Genomic DNA, 22675 nt, shown 5'->3' with positions numbered 1-22675 from the left:
GTTTTAAAATGAGACTTGCTTCAAGTAACATTATACTGTATACCCACTTGATTCCCTTTTCTACCACTATTACATTAATGTTTGCAAAGAGTTTCGAGATGAAAAGAAAACGGTTCTGTCGCGCCGTGTTGTAATGTTTTGACATTGAATAGAAGTAGTCTGTACTTACCAAGCAGTGTTGCTCTATTCTCGAGGTCTCATAATGGGAAGTAGAAAATCACGTGTTTGGGTAAACGGCGGAGAATAATAGTTCTGACTGACGGGTAGGATGCGACCTATAATGAAATGCTTTGATGATTTAGAATAGAGTGTTATTTTTTTACTGGGAGATTGTGGTTAAAGGGGCAGAAGAACAAGGGTCGACGAAATCAACTATTTTAGAAATTTTTATTATATTGGTGTTTATTTTGGATTGTTGGAACCAAATACGGACTCACAATAAACGCGCATGAAACCAAACTAATGGTCATAAGCAGACAACAACACGGCGAAGCTCAATTACTTGTCAATGGAAATAACATAGAGAGAGTCAATAAATTTAAATATCTAGGATGTTTGTCCCCCCCTAATTCCTAGATTGAGGGTGATAAAATGTTATATTTTGCCAATCCTTTTGTATGGCGTGGAGAGGAATTCTCTACTTTTTCTCTCGCACCTATAAAATAAAACTAAAACTTCAGAAGTTTTTAGCTTGGCAATAATATTTTAAGTGCGATCTTTTGCAGGCAAGTCTATATATTTGAATTTTTTAATTCAAATATCTACCCTTTTATATCACATTTGATTGGCTAGCAGATCGGTGTAGTTACCTATATTGACTTCACATCTGCTCTACATCTACTTCTACACAGAAGTGTAGAAGGCAAGTCTATCTAGGCATATCCTGTGTGTTAAAAACTAAAAACATCTCATCTGGTTATCAGATCGGTGAAGGTCGATCTTCGACGGTTTCTTCTACTATAACGTTGTCAACCGATTTTCATAAGAATTACCCAAATATCACAAACACATTAAAAGAATACACTAGTCCCCCACGGATCTCCGTCCACAGCAAAACAGTATTCTCTTAGATTTTGTAAAAACTACGACCTGGGAAACTCTAAATAACTACCTAGATAAGGTATTTTAGTTTATTCAACAATTTGGAGATTTATTAATGATATATGCACAATACACTTCCCTTTCACACTTCTTATCATATAATTTTCCAGCAACATCTAATTTAGAGCATTCATGACTCTTATTCTCATATTATTGCAATTACGACTCTGACTCACAATAAAAAATTGGCGGAAATAGCATGTTCCTATGAATTTTCTTCTAGCCTTGCGTCTCAAAACAAAGATTGTTAAAGTTTTGTTACATTATCCGAAGAAAATAATTTATCACACAAATATTTTTCAAGGTTGCAAAACAATCTGTAATCGCTGGGCTGGCGAATGCTTAAATAATGCTATTGCAGCTGTAGTAATGGTGGCCCTGTGAATGATTGCGTTATCCCTATGTAAGAGAACACCTTTGCATATTTTTCCAGAATCGTTTTTTTATCGCCAAACATAATTTTGGAATTAAATTTGCATAAAAAGCGCCAGCAAAAGTAACTCCCTTTTGCAGGTATCTAATAAAATGCAGCATTCTAAAATACGGTTAGCATGACTTATTCTGCTGGAGGTTGCATCTTGAATTTTTTCGATGGTGCAGATCAATGTTTCCATCCCTTACTCTACTTTTTGGATTTTACGTACTCTTCGTTTTTTATATCTTATCTGTATGTAGTTAATCTGATATAATTAACAATAATTCACATTTTTTTAGAAAAGCATACATGAAAATAAATTTTTGAGTAATGAAATATAACCAAATGTTTGATGCGAATCAAGTACTGTGTGACGCAATATTCTTTTGTTGACTAGAAAATCGACAACTCATCGGATAGGGTATGTTATTCAGTACGAAATTATTTATTCGCGTTTGCATGCGGCGCACAGCCAACATCGATAAAATAATATAGAGCGCACACGAAGAAAATTGGGTCAAATCAAAACAGCAGCATAAATCTTTATTGTTGTCGATCCGCTTTAAGAAGAAAGCAAATTTCGATTTTGTCTAATTAACTAAGGACCCTCATTTTGTAATGATGTAATTGAAAACATTTATGCGCCCCAGGATGGCTCTTTAACCATTAATGCCCAGAACTATAAACTCTTCCCGAAAAGATTAAGATTTCATACAAAATTTTTTCTACGTGGGTAGACTTGAAAAAATTCGATAAAACTTTCAATTTTTATTTTGTAATAGTAATATTGAAAGTGCAACTGTGAGCATTATTAATTTAAAGTGAAGAAGAAGTTACATAACTATTGGTACTTGGATTGGCAATATGTAACTAGATCAGAGAAATAACATCGCGTCTATAGTTGTATTAGTACTTATTGGATTGTTAGTAGGATCGGAAAAATTTACGGTGTTGCTTGAAGTCGAACTAGTTGTTCCCGTTAAAATTTTCACTGCGGAATCCATTTTGTTTTTAATTGAGTCATCTACGTAACCCTCCTCAACTGTGTTGGATTTCTTTAGTTGAATTATATCACCACTGGAATCCACTAATAGAGACTCCGAAGAGCGTCGAAATATATACCCAGTGTAATTTTTTGTATTAGAAGTGATCTGTTTTGACATTTATGGGTCGTTGGTTTTTATATTTTTTATAAATGTTTATCTATCTATCTATTTATAATCTATTGTCAGATATTTCACCAATAACAGTGAATCTTCATTGAAAATGAGATGTTGTATCAGGTACTGTGATAATTAAACATTTCCGGTATTATCAATTTCATTTTATACAATTCCTACCTCCGCAGAGCTTCTGAGATTCCGAATATTAAAGCTGAAAGGTGTTACAAATAATATCTAAGCTTACATTAAATTTTTTTGCTGTCATATGCAATGAACTTCGAGTATTTACTGATGTCTACGTCGTTATTTACCATTAGGGTGCCTTTCAGTTTTGAATAAGTCAAGTGTTGAAGACTTCCACAACTAGTAACATTTTTTCTGTGGAGCTGTTTATGCCTTTTTTAATGAGCCACACCATAAAAGAATTATATTCCTTTAAATACCGTTCCCTGGTTTTCTCAAAGAGAAGATTCATAGTCGCTGCAGTTGCCGATTCAACAACATCTTCTGGTGTGCAGTTTAAACTTTCTTCATTATTACATTCTGTCACCACTAATAATACTACATTCCTTTTAATTAAACAAAAAACGGATTTTCTTGAAAGAATATCAAGAAATAAAAGTGTGACAGTTTATCGGAGAAACGAATTAACATGAGAAATAAAGCGTTTACAGCTCAATATTTTGATAAAACAATTTTATAATTACGTTGAAAAATGACACATTGCGGAGATACCTTTTTCACGCTTTTTGACCGATTCAGAAATTACATTCTTTATGAATGTAAATGAATGAAAAAAAAAACGTGAATATTATAACGGACGTAGAAAAATATAGTTATAGTTTTTGATTTTAAACGTGGGTCGCTAGTGACCCCTTGGGCACTTATGAAAATTAATAGAAAAAATTTTAAAATATTTTTTATCAACAAAATAAAAGAAATGCACTATTAAAAATTTTCCATGTTATGAAATTCTTCAGAGCACTTGTCGTGTGGAGGAACTAGACAACTCTTGAATGCTTTAGTGATTTTATTATTACAAAGAGAGTATCTTTATCTTGTTTGTTGATAGACTATTAGGTGTCATTCTTCTGAAGAGATATACTACACAGAAGCTCTCGTGAATCCAGGCTACACATCTACTTTCATTTTGTCTTTCACTGAAAATCTTCGCCATTTTTGCACCATACTCATTGGACAATACAATTGGACAGACATTATTTTCCTTCCATCTTATGCCTATAACACCAATGGGCTTATCTATCGCACTATCCATAGTTCCCCTTTTTTTTTCATTATTTTGGAATCGTTGAATTTATATTTCATAGTTCTGTTCCGATATTTATGTCAGTCAGTTGTTGTATTAGTTTTGCTGGAATGAAAAAATTATCAAAATAAAATGAAAAGCGCAAGCCAGGGTACACTTTTTGTTAAACATCAGCAAAGTTTAGCACTACTGATTCACGAAGACCTAGACTAGTTGTATTGGTGGTTTTGTCCCTGATAAATTTCACCTTACAAGCAATAACCTGGCTTAGTACTGGTAAGTCGAGCTTTATAGCCAAATCGTATGGGCTTACCGCGTATGAATATATGCTTGCTGCCATGTTTTCCATAATGGGGAATAATTTATCTTTTAAAATTGATCGAAGTTTATATATTTTATCCCCTTGATCTAAAGCGGTGTTATCCTGCATATTTCCTCAAATCGATACCGCCTCATTGATTGCGACACCAAAGTATTATGCACATCCTCAGCTTCCCAAAAAATTCTCCTGCGTGGTTAAAAAACACAACACATACATCTCTATGCTTGAGAGTTCAGATCCGGAAATATTTTTTGAGTTGGGTACGTAACAGTATAATCAACGATGTCATCGATAAATGACAGGCTCATAATCAAATAAAAAAACTCGATAGAGCTGCTATCTTTGCACAACATTAAAGGTGGTATCATGGTACCACTCCAAGAAGTTTTTGGAAACGACATGTTTAATTTACCTTTTTCCCATTGAAACGTTTTAGCCTTTTTTCTAACATTTACTACTAACGCGTTTACTACTTGAATGATTATTATCGAATCTAATTTCTTTTGTTTCGCTCAAAATTTCGAGCAACTTATCTTTTGGATATTTCTCTATATCGTCCTCGACATTTAACAAAATACGCTTATTCTCTCTACTGTACATAAGCTCTCCTTTTGCTTTAAGTTGCCGGCCACTCAAATGATTTGGATCATTATTTTTTTCTATCCTGAGTCTAAGACTGTGTTTTTGTATGATTGGCAATATTTGTTCACCCTTTATGTCAAAATTTACGGCTTCCTCTATCCGTTCAGCAACCGTATGCGTTTTTTTCCTAAAAACAATAAAAACAGAAAAATATTGTTTCCATATAGTTTTATAAAATCATATTAAATGAGGATAAATATTTACAATAATCCAAAATAAAGATCTGAATATAATAAATATATTGAGAAAATATTAAAAGGAAAACTACTAACCAACACTAATTTGAAGACATTGTCCTTATCTTTATTTTTGGTCGTATTCAAATGCATGTAGAAACAAGTGTGTGTCTGCAAGAGTTGCGTGGTTGTGATGATAATCCCCATGTATTTCTAACTCAAAAAAAAAAGATTGTGTCGCCATCTAGATATTGTAGTAATAATCAAATTTCTTTTTATTTCTTGGGTCGTTAATGACCCTTTGGGCATTGATGGATTAAAATAAATGTATTCCCCTATGTACCTATGGTATTTAAGCTTGACCACCAAGATAAATATTATACTTAAGGGGCACTCATGGTTTATGATGATTAACTTTATGTTTTGCATTTACTTAGGTGAAATTGCATTGCGCGAAACGAATGGAGTATGAATATTTTATTTCGATCTGACTTTTCACTAAAAGTAATTACGCTCAAAAATATGCACTTCAATTCCTTCATAATAACAAGTAATCATCATTGCCATAAATTGCTCTTAGGTAAATCCGTGTTTATATTGTCATTGAATTTCCGTCTTACATATTGATGAGATGTGCTTTTAACATAACATTGTCTTCAGTGGTTACTTGAAACCTTCGCTTTTCTAGGACCTTCTCATCAATTTCTACGTATTTCTAACTTTGTTTACGGGTTCATGGAGTGCGGTTCAACGAATATTTTGAGAATTTGTGCCACTATATTTTTTTTCTTTAAATTATCGGGTAACATTCCGCAAACGGTTGACATTGGTGTCAGTACGAGTGGTAGGAGTGTTTTTTCGGGTTGATTATCTTCTACCGATTCACGTCCCTCTTAAACTGATTTGCCTATGCAAACAAGTGTGTTTTTTACATACAATTGTCTTCAAACACCAACTGCAATTTGCAAAGAATTTTTGCCAGATTTCACTAAAAATTTAATGTCAGGTTGCTTTAATATGAGTTATATATTTTCACGAACTTTCGACTTTGGAAATAAATCTTAATGAGGGAGTTACTTTGTTGGACATATAAGGACGAAATCACGCAGTTCTGCAAATTCCCGAGGTATGACTATTGCTACACCTCGTATACCTACTAATTACGATTTGAAATGTACATAAAAAACAAATAAAAACGAGGAATATCAGAATAATATCAATCATTTGGATTCAATATATAAATTTACAATACACAAGGACATTTTTAGTACCTAGTTATTAAATTATTTTAGTAAATATGAAATCGTAATAATTAGTGAATACATTATTGCTATCTTTTAGTAATTGATAATCTAAAACATCAAAAATATTAATATGTTAGATGAGAATGTTAAATTAATGATAAGATGATTTTGATCGTATGAAAACAATTATCTAATAACTCAATTTGAGAATTGAGCATAAAATTTCCAAAGAACTCAACTATTCGAATTTTACGATAGACTTTGCGAAGTCACACAACAATGGCTCTGGCAACCGCACTGGCTAATAAGAATCGACTAAATGTGAAAACATTTGAACAAGTAACTTTCATGGATGCATTACTCGTGTATATGTGGCTTTATCCTTTTGGAATAATTTCGGGATGTGACACCAAAGCTTCAAGTTGTGGCTGTATAAATGCGCAATTCCACATAACGTCTTTGCAGTGATTTTTAATGCAATTCTTATGAGTAGAAGCGACATTTAAGCTTGTTCAATAGATCCGTTCAAATGGAAATGACCTGCATCGCTCATCATTAAAGAAACATTGTCGTTCCTTCTTAAAATAACGTTCGTGATTCTTCTGAATAAATCTTTTGAAAATAACATTTCATTTCATTTGTCAGGATGCGCTCTAGCAGTCCACGTGGAGACCTCGAAGAAGTGAAGCTTTACACTTTATCATTCTGTGTCGTACGAGGAGGATCATTCGATTTAATCTTTTTGACAAATACTGTTGCGCGAAACTAGTTAGGTACATTCTTGATGCAAAACCAAGAAAATTTGATATCTAAAGACTCATTTGTAGATAAAAAAATATTAACTTTTGTGTAGGTAATTTTTTAACTTCAAACTTTTCGACAAAAATACGAAAACCTGTTTATAATTGAACATATATGGTTTACCAAAGCTGCACAAGTCTGACATTTCCCTTACACCGATTGTTTCAAGTATTCAAACTCCTCTTACCCCATTATCTAATTATTTGAAAAATATTTTGAAAGAAATTTTATACTAGAACAAATACTATATCAAAAACACATTCTTCACTTCACAGACGGACTTCACAGAAAAAAGTCATGAAGGGCATAATACATTATCTAAATATTTGACTAAATTAAAATCTAAAACACAAAAAACAAAAAAAAGTATTATGTATCAAGGGCCTTGTACTAATTGTGACTCTTTTTACATAGGGCAGACATCTGAGTATTTAGAAAATAGATTGAAAGGTCATCAATACGATAAAAAAAATAAAACCGCTTTAACGAAACATTAAATATTAAAAAAACAAATTCAATTATAAAGATTCAAAAATTCTTGAAACGGAATCTGATACAAGAAAAAGAGAACTTTTAGAAATGGTTCACATTCATAAGAACCAACAAGCTATAAATGATAAAAAAGATCTAAATAATTGATTAATTTAAATACGCATATTGTCAGTGTCAATATATTTTTAAAAAGGCTGAAATAAGTAGAAATCACAATTTTTATCTTCCTTTCAAAAATTATTAAAAAAAAACTAATTTTAAAACCAAAGAGTCCTAAAATCAAGAAGATTTGGAAGAATAAAAACACTTGCATAAAAGGTCTAAAAAATAAGAAATTAAAAAAATTTTGGGTTTTCGCGGGTAAAGGTTCATGGATAAAATTGTACAAGCTAATTCAGCATTTGAAACAATTTACTATCACTTCAATTTCTATAAAATTTTTTCTATCGCCTACGCTGTAAGCTCCTGCCTTATATGTATAATATTTTGTAATGTTCCAGTACATTGTAGAGCATTATGTGTTTATTTACAGCTAATTTTCTCATCCAGAAACATCTAAAACAATAGTTCTTATATATTATTACCGGCTCTAGATGGAATGCGGCCATGTACCCGTCAATAATATAAACGTTGAAATTCTTGGAGGTCACAGCGTTTCGTAGCAACTGCTACTCATATACTAACAAATATTATATATATTAAGTGTACCTGCAGTGGTGCCGTCAGTCGTATTGTCAGTTGTAGACGTGAATAGGTAACGACCTTCAACAACTTGGGCATTCAAATGATTTATTTTGAATAATTATTGAATCCTAATGACAAAATTAAAGATTGAAGAGTCATACGGCATATAGGATCTATCAAAACTGTTTCTTGCAACTGCGAAAATAAACAGATTTATCTACTAAATGCCGTTCAAATGGAGCGGAGGAGCAAAGAATATATAGAATCAATTATCCGAGAAATGTTATGAAATTTATCGAAAGGCTTTATAAAGAAATGCCATTCGAAGAAGAGTCTTGTGATATAAATGGAAAATCAAATATTTAACTTTATATTTACAAAGTTTTCTCGTTTTATACAGTAATTAGGGAGATATAAAATTAATATAGCAACTTTAATATAATTTGTTGATTAAAATGTACTAATATTTCACAGAAAACAATTTTTCACTTGTCATTCAGTATATTCTGAAAAATAAAAGATAATGTATGTGAGTTGAATGTTTGGAAAATAAACATTTTCCCGTTGATTTCGATGGTGTATTAATTTTTGTAACTCAAATTTGATTAATTTTTGCGAAAAAACAAAAAAAATTTACAAAAAATGTTTGTATCTTTCACGAAAACTTTAAGGTTAAGTAAAAAAAATACCTTTATAAAAGTTAAAAACTTTCTAATTAAACTTCATCCCTAAATCACACTAATACATTTTTCTACCTTGCTTCTCCTAAAAACTACCCTTCAACTCCGTTGTCCAAGCATTTTCTTGTTCATTACAAAACACTTTCATGTTTTCAGTTGTTAAAGGGCGGGTTACAGTTTTTTTCATTTCAAATTTACCTCAGCTATTTTCGTTCCAGAGTTTTAGTTTTCATTTAAGATAGCGTGACTAACATTCTTAAATTTGCATTGATGAAACAAATATTTATTGATTATTTCACTAAAACACTAACATACGTTGATTCTTTTCGAGCAATTTGTTGATAATTTTTCTTTTCCATTCTATTCTTATATTGGTTTATCTTCGCAACATTCTAAGTAAATTTAAGCACCTTTTTCTCTTTTTCCTTTGGTAGTAATTATCAAGGCTAAAACATTGTTTAACTAATTGTTATAAAATTGTTTCAAAGTTTCATGTGACCTTTTCGTGGCGGTTATACTTTTATTGTTTTATTGTCTCCTTTATGGGTGTAAGTAACGGTATTCAGAATATCTATTTTCAAGGAATTATATATTCTCATTTCAGTAAAGATTACTTGTTTAGTCAATCAATTTTTCTTTGAATATAAATTAAAATTTACTGTATAAATATTACTTACAACTTGATATAACAGTATAAATATAGAATAAGAACGAGTTAAAATTGGAGTAAAATTAAATTACTTACGAGAGGAGAGACATTTGAAATCTATAAGGTATGAGGGCACATAAGGCACATAATCAATTTCTCAATCTCATTGAAATTGGAACAAACCAAATATAAAATTTGACGTTTTCTATAAATTAAATATCATTATCCGTAACGAATGTCCTACTGAAATATGGTCAAATTAAGGAATGGCTGTGAGCGCTCTGGATGAACAATTTGCCCTTCAATACCGGTGAAATGCTGCTCTTGAAAACTGCATTCTTGCCAGTAAAGTTTATTTAACTACAGACATTTAGTCACAGAATGTTTTAAATCTATAATACGAATTTTGAAATAAAATGATACTCTTCTATAAAAAGAAGATTTGATGTAATATTGTAATGTTTCTCCTAAATCACGAATTTTTTGCATGGCAACATGATATTTGTGTGCAGGGGCGTTGTCCTGCAAAAACCAAACACCTTTAGATAGCTTTCCGCGTCTTTTCTTTTCAATTTTTTTCCCGTAGAGTGGTCAGTAATGTTGAATAGTAATCTCAAGTTATTGTTCTACCCTTATCCAAAAAATCAATCATGATTACTCCATGGCAATCCCAACAAACTGAAGAAAGAACTTTTCCAGCAGATTTTTGGACACGAAACTTCTTACGTCTTGGAGAACCAGAGTGTCGCCATTCCATCGATTGTGGCTTTGTTTCTGGATCGTAGAAATGTACCAGTCTCATCCGTAGTAACAATTCGGTTTAAGATGTCTACATCGTTTTCAAATCAACCACAGATCGAACGCGATGCTTCTACCCTTGCACCTTTTCTCATGTCCAAATTGACGTGAACTATATGATGAACGCGTTCGTATGAAATATTCAGTACTTCAGATATCCGTTTTAGCTCAATTTGACGGTATGATAAAATCATGTCATGAGCTGCATCGAAATTTTGACACAGAAATTGGCTTTCCCGATCGGTCATCATCTTCGATGAAAAATTTACCTCTTTTGAAGGTTGCAGTTCAATTTTTCACGGTCGCATACGAAGGACATTGATCACCAAGGATATGAAGCATATCTTCGTAAATCTGCTTACCCTTTTAAACACAGGTACTTGATGATGGCTCGATAATCCAATTTTTCGATCTTCACAATTTCGCTGGACATCTTTCTTCTTCTAATTTATTTCGTAATTCTGGTTTACTTTTTCGACGTCAAACTTTACACTGACACTTCTAATAAGTTATTGTTCGTTGCTATGGTAACGCAATATTTTGTTTATTCATGAAACTGGTCTAGGCTAACTAGATATCAACACATCCTCGTATTAGGTCTCGTATTTTGAATATTCAACTAACTGCTTTACTGTGAGCTGCAACCTCATATATGCTCTTGCAGTAATTCAAGAACATGTATAATCTTTCTAAAGTATTTAGTAAAGGCAACTTCTTTCACCAGAAATATCTAGACATAGTTCATGACTCCATCTATTATCAGGGAGTCACTCACAATCTTCTACAGTTTCCACTACATTAAGTTATCACCGCAGATTACGTACGGCTGTCTACCTGTCACAATATCAATGTTCATATTTGGCTTAAGGTTTCTGGAGTCTACTGAGAAATTGAGAATCGAACATTATATCAATATCTTGGAAAACATATATTTTACTATGTCTATTTAATCCTCAAAGAGATTTAAGATTAATTTGATGTACTCGTCAATGCATAAATATTTATATATAATATACAAGAATTAATCAGTTCAAACGATTAAAATATAATATAATTCGATTGGTAATAACCATGTTTTCTTTAAATTTTAAATTGGAAATGTCTCTGTCTCTATAAACAAATTTTTATAAATACCATTTTCTATATTTTTGTTACAGAATGTCGTTGGTAATTGTGGAATCACAAAAGTAGGTGATCATCTCGAAGGCAAGGGATACGTTGAAATGACCAGTATCGATCCCCAAACATCGAAGGACATGTGCGAAATAATAAAAAGTAAAGGAGGTCGTTACCTTGAAGCTCAAGTCCAAGGTTCCAAAAATGAAGCTGACGAAGGCAGTTTGGTGGTATTAGCTGCAGGAGATAAATCGTTATTTGTAGATTGTCAGTCTTGTTTCAAAGCCATGGGAAAAACAGCATTTTTCCTTGGAAATGTTGGATATGCCACGAAAACGAATTTAATTTTGCAGCTGATGAAAGGTAGGAGACTTTATTTAACTGCCCTTTCTTCAAAAATTTGATAAACATTGAAATATTGGATAATATTTTCCATAAAGGGAGAAATATTTTTCATTATTTGTTCCCAAATGTAGAAAAATATTATTTCGATTCTTAAATTATCTCAACATTTTCTTTTCTCTATATTCACTTAGGGTTGCCAACTTTTTTCACGAGAAATAAAGTATATTTAGGTCTATGGAGAATATTAAACAGTATTTTAGAAAAATGAACATATATTATTTATTTATTGTTTTAAATACATATTGTTTAGAGCTTCTCGCACGACTTATTAATTTACAATACTAGAATTTCTCATTTTTGTTTTTCCTTGTGATTTTTGCTGGTCAAGCACTGTTGAACCTAAAAAACGGAACGAAATATATATTTTATGTAAAATAGTTACCTAAATGTCTCATAATTTATGCATATCAGAAAAGAGACAATAGGAGATCCAGCAAGCAAAACTCAAACAAAAGTACCAAACCTGCGCAACACCTGCATGAGAAATAGTAAATGTTGAAGCACATATTTTGCATTTAGCATTAAATTCGCATGGAGGATCACTCGTTCACCAGTCATATTGGCATTCCCATTCGTACTTATATTTTTGTTGTACCTTCGATAATTGTGCTTTCTTTCTTAGCGTTGTAGGAAGTTAATTCGTTATCACTCTCCATCTTTTGTACACTAAACATATCACTGTTATACTCATACCAAATTATTTTAATTTTATTAAAGTTGTAAAAAAAAACAAGGTCCACGCGAAAAGAGGTTATGTTCTGAGAACGCACATACTCGAATGTTTGTCAGTGAGTGACAGTCTTGAATATTTGACATAGACATAATCGCTCAGAAACTCAGTGTGATTTGTTTGTGGCTGCAATTTGTGTGAGCGTCTAAGTATAACACAAAATTATGTGTTTGCAGTTTGATGCTAAAACCAGTTGTATACTTTATTTTTGTTTAACAGTAGAAAGTATATTCGAGAAAAACAATATACTACTGTTTAAAACAGTATACCTAGCTGGCAACTCTATATTCACCCGACAAAGAGTTTTCTTTGTAAGAATTTTAGCAGTGAAGGCTTTGTAGAGTGTGACATGCTCTGACGATTCTTAGCTTCTTTGTTGTTATCAATTAAATTGCCATTCATTAATCAAAGCATCTTCAATCAGTTTCGCATTATATAGTAATATAGAATCTTCTGACCTAAAAGCAGCTAAAAACAGGGTCTCAAAAATCGTACGGGTAAATTAGTTTTCAAAAATAATATTGATTGTACAAGTGGATACTTAAGTTTTGATGTAGATAAATAAAAACAAATATTTGTAATTGGATATGGCTTTATAGTTTTTCAACATAATTGTCGAAGCATTTTTTCCACTTCTTTTGAGGTATCTCCAAAATATGTGTTTTGAACGCATCAACCTCTTCTTCAGGAGTAACGTTGACTTCGCATTTTATTTTTGATTTGAGAGAATAAGAAGAAATCATTGGTTGCCAAACAAGAACTGTACGGCGGATGACCCATCAATTCGATGTTTTGACCGTTTAAAAACATTTTTGTTTGAACTTGTGTGTGAGAACTCATATTCATTTTTTGCGATTGGTTTCTATGATTTCTACGAAAACTTCTGGCAAACTAATGCTTGTGTACCATTCAAAATTAACCGTTATACGTTACTCTAATGGAACGGTAGCGGCATGTCTAATTTTTCCGAAAAAAATAGGCTTCGTGCGCGAACAAGTCGTTGCGATTTAGCTCGTCTTGAAAGAACTATATAGTCGATTGTTGTTTACGAGTAGCTTCGGATTCATATGCATATATCCATGAATCGTTGCCTGTCACGATATAATAGACGCCTTTTGAAGCACAGCAATTGAATTTTTTCAGTATTTATTTGCACCAATCGACACGAGCTTCTTTATGAACGATTGTCAAATTACGCGGTATTCAACGCGAATAAATCTTTTTGAAAGCTAAATGTTCTTGCAATATTGATTGCATGCGAATGGATCGTTTGCCTCAATCTCACGGTATGTTGTAATATCAGCTTACGTACAGCATCGATGTTTTCTGGTACAAAAGCCGATTTTGTGCGACCTTCAAGAAATTCTTCCTGTAGCGAAGTGTGACCACGGAAGACCAGCGAAACACGGTGGCTCGAGATGGTACTTCATCATAAAAAATCGGAGCGTGTTGATCAGCACACTGCTGTGGGTTTAATCCACATCGAAAGTCATAGAAAATCATCGCACGAAAATGTTCGCCATTTTAATTCCATTTTTTGACCAAGATGAATGTTTCAAGTATCTGTAAACAACTCGAATAGCACTCGTATAAACAACTCGAATAGCACTCGTATGACAACATGTTCTGAGTACGTAGAAACCCTCGTATTTGATTTGAAAATTCTGGTTATTATAATATTATAATTATTATTGATATGTTAATAGTACGGGGCTGAATTTACTCTTTTTGAGTTTTCGAATTTTTTCTCGAAAACTAGTGATAAAACATGGTGATAAAATAAAAGTGGATATCCATATTACGTCAAATTTTCTCATCAAAAAGTTTTGTCAAAAAGCTACTATTTAATTCGGCCCCTTCAACAAAATGTGAAATAATATACAGTGCTTTTCAGATAAAAGTATCCACCTTTAATAACTTTTGTAATACTGGTATTTAGAAAAAATCCAAAAACACGTCAATTTATGTTGGAAGGGGCAAGCATTATGGCTTATTTAAACTTACTGGAAAAGCCACCCCCTCACCCCTAGCAGCATCCCCTTTATTTTTTTAAATTACTTTTCATATTTTTTATGTAAAATTTGGATACTCCTCTTTGAGCTGATTTCAAAAATGTATAATACTTGTAGGTTAAAGTCGTTAGTTTATGAGATAAACAATTTTTCTTTTAAGAGCACAAATTTTACTTATTATTTACTTTCACCTTATTTGCCTGTACTAAAATGGGTTGTACAACAGTTCAAACTCTTTAATCTTTTTAACTGTGCTATTTATTCTACTTAAAAAATCCAAACAACAAAAAACTCTACTTTTTATTAAAGTTTGACATTGTCAACTAGAATTTGTAGTCACTATTGATAGTGTATTTTGATACATTATTTATTTTGTTTCTCTGAAATGGTTTACTCTTTGCAAGAAAGAATTGAAATTGTAGGTTTATACTACCAAAATAATAATTGTGCAAGAGCTGCTGCTAGAATATTTAACGAATTACATGACGGAAGACATGCAACTCATAAGTATGTAATTCAACTGATGGAGAAATTTACCACAACAGGGTCTGTTTGCAATAAAGTGCATAAGCGAGAGGGACTCGTAAATAACGAAGCAATCTAAGTGGCAATTTTAGGGCAAGTCAGCTTAGAGGCTCAACAACCCCAATCGTTGTCAACAATAAGTAGAGCGATCGGTGTTTCATCTTCTACAGTTTTCCGAGTTCTACATAAATTTAAGTACCACCCATACAAAGTTAAGTTGGTGCACGAGTTGAATGAAGATGATTTTGATCGTCGTCTAGAGTTTTGCGAATCAATGACGCAAATTATTAATAACAATCCACAATTGTTAAACAATATTTGCTTTTCTGATGAATGTTCATGGTCATTAAATGGCTTAGTAAGTAGGCATAATTGTAGATATTGGGCTGAAAGTGATCCATATATTATGCGTGAATTCCATACACAACATCCCCAAAAGTTAAACGTTTGGTGTGGTATCCTAGGTGACCACATTGTGGGACCTTTCTTCATCAACGGAAATTTAAATGGTGAATCATATCTTGAGTTATTCAGGGAAGGGGTTGACCCACGTATTACAACAATAATAGAAAATGATGGTAACCTTTCCGAAGATTTACTGGTATTTCAACAAGACGGAGCTCCCCCACACTATGCTATGCCTGTCCGACAATTTTTAAACGAAACATTCCCCGCTCGTTGGATAGGTAGAAGGGGGCAGATGATGGAGTGGCCACCTAGGTCACCGGATTTAACACCCCTAGACTTCTTTTTATGGGGGTATTTAAAAACAAAAGTTTATGCTACCCAACCAGAATCTCTGGATGATTTACGAGAGAGGATAGAAAATGAATGTCGACAATTAAATCCAGCCGTATTAAGCAATGTCAGAGAGGCATTTCAAAATAGATTATACCATTGTATGGAAGTGAATGGTACTCATTTTGAACACTTATTGTAACTTCATAATAAATAGCACAGTTAAAAAGATTAAAGAGTTTGAACTGTTGTACAACTCATTTTAGTACAGGCAAATAAGGTGAAAGTAAATAATAAGTAAAATTTGTGCTCTTAAAAGAAAAATTGTTTATCTCATAAACTAACCACTTTAACCTACAAGTATTATACATTTTTGAAATCAGCTCAAAGAGGAGTATCCAAATTTTACATAAAAAATATGAAAAGTAATTTAAAAAAATAAAGGGGATGCTGCTAGGGGTGAGGGGGTGGCTTTTTCAGTAAGTTTAAATAAGCCATAATGCTTGCCCCTTCCAACATAAATTGACGTGTTTTTGGATTTTTTCTAAATACCAGCATTACAAAAGTTATTAAAGGTGGATACTTTTATCTGAAAAGCACTGTATAAGTAATGAACTTTTCATGTGTGGTCGGTGATTCTCTACGGTATGGAAGGTTGAAGAACTAGAGGCTTTCGAGATTTGGATATATCGTATTAAAGTACCCTGGACAGCTAGACTAACAAATTAAGAGATACGAGGACATGTTAACAAGCTACGAGAACTGTTTGAAATTATTAAAAAGAGGAAAATGGCATACTTAGGGCATATAATTCGAAATAAGTACTCTTATTTGAGGGAAGGAAAAAGTCTTGGATGTGAAATACCAGACAATGGACAAAAAATTGATTGCATTAGAAGAAGAAGACTACCCTTTTTACAATTTACGGTTCTGTGTACATTTTCATAACAATTGATAACAATGCATTAATAATAGAAAAAACTTTTGTATCATATTCAACATAAATGTTTTATTCGGGTATATTAAGTTCAATCGACATATTTTGGTCCAAATAACCTTTTTTCAGCTTATGTCCTAGTAGTGATGAAGTAGACCTGAAAAAACGTATTGTGTATTTATTAATTATTATGTTAATTTGTACTAGTTTGAGTTTGAAGCTTAAATTTCTCATTTCCAAAATTCGACCTATCAACCTCTATTCTAGACAAAAATTCAAATAATATGTATTTATGTCAACATATTTTAGTAACAGTAGATTGATGACAATCATTAAATAAATTTCATCGTCTTGCAAAATAACAATGACTTGGTTGCCTAATTTTTATAAAAAATTCCATGCAATCAATCGCCTAGAAATAAATTGAGAAATAGGAATTTTAAGTTATTTATAATAAAAAATGTGTTATGAACTACATATAATATTACGACATTTTAAAAATATTTGCTTTGCTTTATATGTAGGTAGATAAGCTGGAATTTCTGGAACCGTTGGTGATATTCATACTGAACACACTCTTTACACTACCTCTAAACCCACCAACTCTCTCAATTACATTGCGACACGCGTTTCGATAACGAAGTAATCATCTTCAGGGTTTGAGGTAAACAATTTACCTTCAGTCTCTGAAGACGATAACTTGGTTATCGAAACGCGCGTCAGGCAGTGTAATTGTAACTGTTGGTGTAGTAGTGGTGTAAACAGTGTGTTCAGTATTTATATGTAGGCAGATAATATCATTTCATTAAATTCGCAAATAGTTGGAAACAGTCTTAATCAATGCAAAGATTCAATGAGCCGCTTTTATTATGCTTACAGTTATGTTTATACAATGAAAACTTTTGATTTATAAAAATTCCGGAAAGTATAAATATCAAAATATTTTGGAATTTATTGCAGTTTAATTTTAATCTTGGTAAACCTACAAATCCCATTTCAAAACATATGGCACAATTCTTAAAATAAATATCAACTATTTTGTTGGGCAAAATAATACCATTTTAATTAATTTTAGATCTTTTCGTGCAAACAGATCATGACGTAATGTACCAAATTTTGGGGATCAGCCAAGTTTATTTTTTTTTTCTGTGACTTAACAGCCTCAAATTTTTAATTTGACCCAACGGAAACTTCTCCAAATATGAATAATTCAAATTTATATATAGTAATAAAAATGTTGTAACATTGCAATAGCCAATGAAAGATGTGTTTATTATACTTCGACGTCAAAATATTAAAATTATTTTTCAACACATTTTTTGGTAGCCAATACTGCTACGTTTTTCTTTTATATTTATGGATCCGAGCTCTATCAAGGAAATCCAGTATTTGTTGGGTTAACTTTGTTCATATTTTAGCCTGAAATTCGTTCGCAATGTTATTCTTGTGAGAAGACGCCTCATCCACAAGCTTTCTTTCCACAAATTTTAGTCAATTAGATGTGATTAGTTGTCACAAAAAAAGGATTACGACAATTACTTTAAGCTATATTCCTTTGGTGGCTTTTAGGTTGGATATTTCTATTTCTAAAATCGATTGTCCATTAAGGCGACAGTGCCTCGACAGGACTCCTGTTTGTATTCGTAGGTTGTTCTTACTTAGGCTGATACATTCAGCAATTATTCTCTGGTTATAGTTTCCCAGAAGAGTCTTTACCTGTTTCAGCCCCTGTAGGTTGTCCCAGTAATTGGTTTTACCCCTATCGACCATATTTTCCAATGCTTTTTCTATTGGTCTGTAGCTGATACCATAGAAGGATTCAGGTCCTATGAAGCGTTTGTCGGCCCCTATTTTAGCGACTCTGTCTCCAGTGTGTCCCGGAATCCAAGATAATTTTACTTTTTTTTGCATAGCTCGTTCAACTTTTCCAATTGGTGTGTTGCCCAGGCTTTTAGAGTACTTGGTTCTACGACCGTACACTCTTATTCCAGTTCTGTTTGCTGTTTTAGAGCCATCCGTCTAACATTTCATGGCATTTTTTGCTTATACAGTTTAGTATTGATGTGAATTTTTTTTTCAAAGCCTCAACTTTTTTGATATATCTTGAGACATGTCCCAGTTTGATAATTTTTTAAGGAAGGTTTTTGCTCGCTTTCCAAGGGAGATCATTTCTAATACAGCTATTGGGCATGTTATCATCGCTAGTACCCCAAACCATTGCTCCTTATGTGATTATTATAAGTTTCCTCTTCAATTTCCACTCTATGGAAACATCTTCGTGCGTAGTCAAATCTTCTTTGAACTATATTCCAGAGTATATTCTCAAAGTTTCCTATTGTAGGAATGCAATTCCCCCTTGTCGACGTTCCGTCTTCTAATTTAGTTATTGACATTTTTTGCCATCGTTTTGAGTTTAAAAAATGTGAGGCTCATTGGTCTCAAGTATTTTGGATGTGTGGTATTCTCGTTACCTTCTTTTGGTATGAAGGTTACTTTGGCCCTTCTCCAAGTGTCTGGTATATACCCCAGCTGTAGACCGTTTCTTTTGAGGCTGATGAAGTGTGGCAGGACTTTTTCCTGTCCTCTTTGAAGAAGGGCTGGGAAGATACCGTCTACTACTGGCGACTTGAATAGATTAAAGGTGTTTATGACTAAGGTTTTTTTAGTGAACGTCCGGGCGATGACTGCTGATGCCTCTAAGCGTGATGTATCATCTAGTATTTTTATGTTATTTCTGGAAAAAAGTTTTTGCTACTTTTTACGACTTAAGTCATTATACATAAGACTCAAGAGTAGTAACCTAAACATTATTTAAAAAATCTTGAAGCTTAAAGTTGATGCAAATTGATCATTATCCTTTTATTTATATTTTCAGGTGTAGCCTTAGTTGGCTTGGCTGAAGGATTAGCACTAGCAGATAGATGCGGCATTTCTTCAAAAGACGTTCTCAACATTTTTAATCTTACCAATCTTGCATGTGGTTATCTTAGCAATAAAGCCGATCTCATTGTCAAGAGAGAATTTAAACATGTCGAGCAAGCCATCAAACATATGCAAAAGGATATGCAGCTCGCTTTAGATTTATCCGATCAATTAAAGCAACCCCTATTGATGACATCAACTGCTAATGAAGTTTACAAACATGCTAGGAGATTGGGATATGACGACCACGATTCTTCTTGCGTGTACATGAGGACGAGGCATTAGTTCGGTCATGAAATACTTTTTTTTAATAATTTTGTTATTGTGGAGATCTATTGTATATTGTAATTTTTATGGAAGGCTTTTGTACCGCAGAAATGTTTACAATATTTTCGGATTAGATTTTCTATTAAATAATTTTCGTCATAAAATAAGGATTTCAATTAATTTCATCAATAAAATGTCCGGAAAAAATTTAGATCCTATACATTTAATACATTATATATTGTATGCTCAAAAACATTTTTAATTAATTTCGACATTCAATGTTATTTTGAACATGAAATGAATAAATCGTTATTAATTCCAGAGGCTCCCAAATTAAAATTTTGTTTATTGAATAATTGAATTTTTTGTAGAACATTTCAACATTAATAATAAACGATAAGCCTCTTTTTGCCCCTAAAAGGGACAAAAAAGGTGTAACAATTAAAGAAAATGTAAATAATTTAAAACTATCTATAGTTTGTAATTTATTCGAATAATCGTACACACAATGAATGAATTTCTAGTTTAATGGGAATATTAGGCACACGTATTAAATAATGAGTTTTTTGTTGAATAGAATTATGTATTAAGTTTCTTACAAGGATTTTGAATGTTTTTAACATTGACAACAAATGTTCTTTCTGTAAGTGAGCTTTATCAATTATGGTATTTGAATGGTTTTGTTCTTATTTTTTGACAATTTTCTAAACTTAGTTTCATACCGATAGTTGTTTGTAATAAGTTGTATTACCCAATATGTTTCAGCTTATGAAATACAGTCTAAATTTGATCAGCTTAATTTTTATATATTTAAATAATTTATTGAGAATGAATTAATGAATATTACGCGTAATTTTTGAATTCAATATGTTGCGTTATTAAATTTTCTAACGCGACGATAATAAATTGGACGATAATATCAATATAAAGTTGATTTATAATACTTACAAAAATTTTCATTGGTTTTCCATTGTTGCTTCGCATTTTTTCGAATTTCGACACTTTTCCTTAATAATCGCTTTTTTCCAAAATTTTTGCCAAAATCTTTGTGATTTTTATTTGTTGTATATTTGAACGATTAATTGGCTTAGTGTTTCGTCATTATCCTCATCGTCATCATCAATCTATTGCAGATTATATCTAACGCTAATGCATCGAATTTTGATCCATTCGTTTAATTAGATAAAACCACGTCTTTTTATAATTCTCTGTAGGCTCTGACTATTCTAGTAATCCTTTGCGACCTACATTTCAAATTCCAGTTAACGTTTTTTATATATTATGTCGTATATGTTTCTTCACGTTGCAATCTGAGTGTTTTGATGATTCATATATTTTCGCTTTCTAGTTTAAATTTGATTTTCTTATTACTTGTGTATTTTACTGCTTCATTTCGTTTGTTCTAATATCTTTAGATTATTTTTTTGTATTTTTCACTGTGTGATTTGTTAGATACTGAAAGTTCTTATTTTTGTTAAACTTGGGTTTATCCATGTTAAAAAATTTTTGTATGCTCTCTTGGTGCATCAAAGCCTTCTTTGAAATCTGCGAGTATATTACTGTTATGTATCTAATTTTTGTTCCGGCCTGTATATTACACTAATTTTCAACTTCCCTGGCTTTTTTCTGGGGTACTCTAGATATACATCTCTTTTGATTTCCCTTTTAAATTTATGTTCATTTTTTTATTTTCTACCTATTATGTTTTTTTTCTAAGTCAACACTATCGATAATTTGAAGTTCAGGCTTAGGTACCATCTAGATTTTTTTTAATTCTGAAGGTAATTAATTTACTTGCATCCAGTAAATATATTTTGAAAACCTAAAAATTTTCTGTGGATTATTCTGTTTCTAACGAAGTTTATTATCAGATTCATTTAATAATAGTTAACGTGAAATCAAATACAAACTTCCATAAAAATTCAATTAGTTTAGAAATAATTTTATAATAATGACTATATTAAGTACGGAAAAAAACAGTTTTTATATAGAAATCAATAATCATATTCGTTAGTTCAATTAAACTTTCTTTATTTTGGTTATGAACAATTTAAATTGTTTAATACCTGTATAATATTTGAAATAGTAAATGAATTTTTATGTTTTAATTTGTCCATTAAAATAATATTATTATAATGTTTTGTTTATATTTCATTCTTCATATAAGTACCCAAAGAAATGTAAATGTATAATGTTAATAAAGTAATCAAATGAAAATTGAAATATATATGTACCATCACCTTTCCGGTTCAATTATAGGTGATATGTTGATATGGTTCTATACAAATATGCTTTATTAAGTATTATTTAGATCCGTCAGTTAGCTGCTTACTGGAGTTGAAAACCAATTTTCCATGAAGTATATTTGAGAATAATTTTTTCATTTACTATCCCATAAATCTTATTTATATAGAAAACTTATGTGCTAATCACAGGGCTTTGAAGTTTCTACTTATATGCATCTTCAGGCTAACCAATGATGATTAAAACTACTTTGAAATAAACTATTCATTAAACAATAAAATAATTAGTTAAACTTGGTTTCAATAATCCGACGACAATACTCGACGAATGCCAGACTATTAAAGT

At 31.8% G+C, this 22675-nt stretch overlaps 1 protein-coding gene across 2 annotated transcripts in view; it reads left to right on the top strand.

Moving 5' to 3' along the window:
* The window catches only part of LOC130447065 (cytokine-like nuclear factor N-PAC), a 114957-nt gene extending 92648 nt beyond the window's left edge, over window positions 1–22309 (top strand). For both annotated transcript variants that reach the window (XM_056783690.1, XM_056783689.1), the window contains 2 exons: window positions 11592–11913; window positions 19773–22309. In XM_056783690.1, coding sequence (XP_056639668.1) covers window positions 11592–11913; window positions 19773–20104 — 654 coding nt within the window. In that variant the 3' untranslated portion in view covers window positions 20105–22309. The remainder of the gene's footprint in view (window positions 1–11591; window positions 11914–19772) is intronic.
* The last annotated feature ends 366 nt before the right edge of the window (window positions 22310–22675 follow it).

Source organism: Diorhabda sublineata, chromosome 7, assembly GCF_026230105.1.
Source record: "Diorhabda sublineata isolate icDioSubl1.1 chromosome 7, icDioSubl1.1, whole genome shotgun sequence".
Taxonomy (NCBI): domain Eukaryota; kingdom Metazoa; phylum Arthropoda; class Insecta; order Coleoptera; family Chrysomelidae; genus Diorhabda; species Diorhabda sublineata.
Note: the sequence above shows the minus strand (reverse complement) of the source record. Positions and strands in the feature narration are given on the sequence as shown.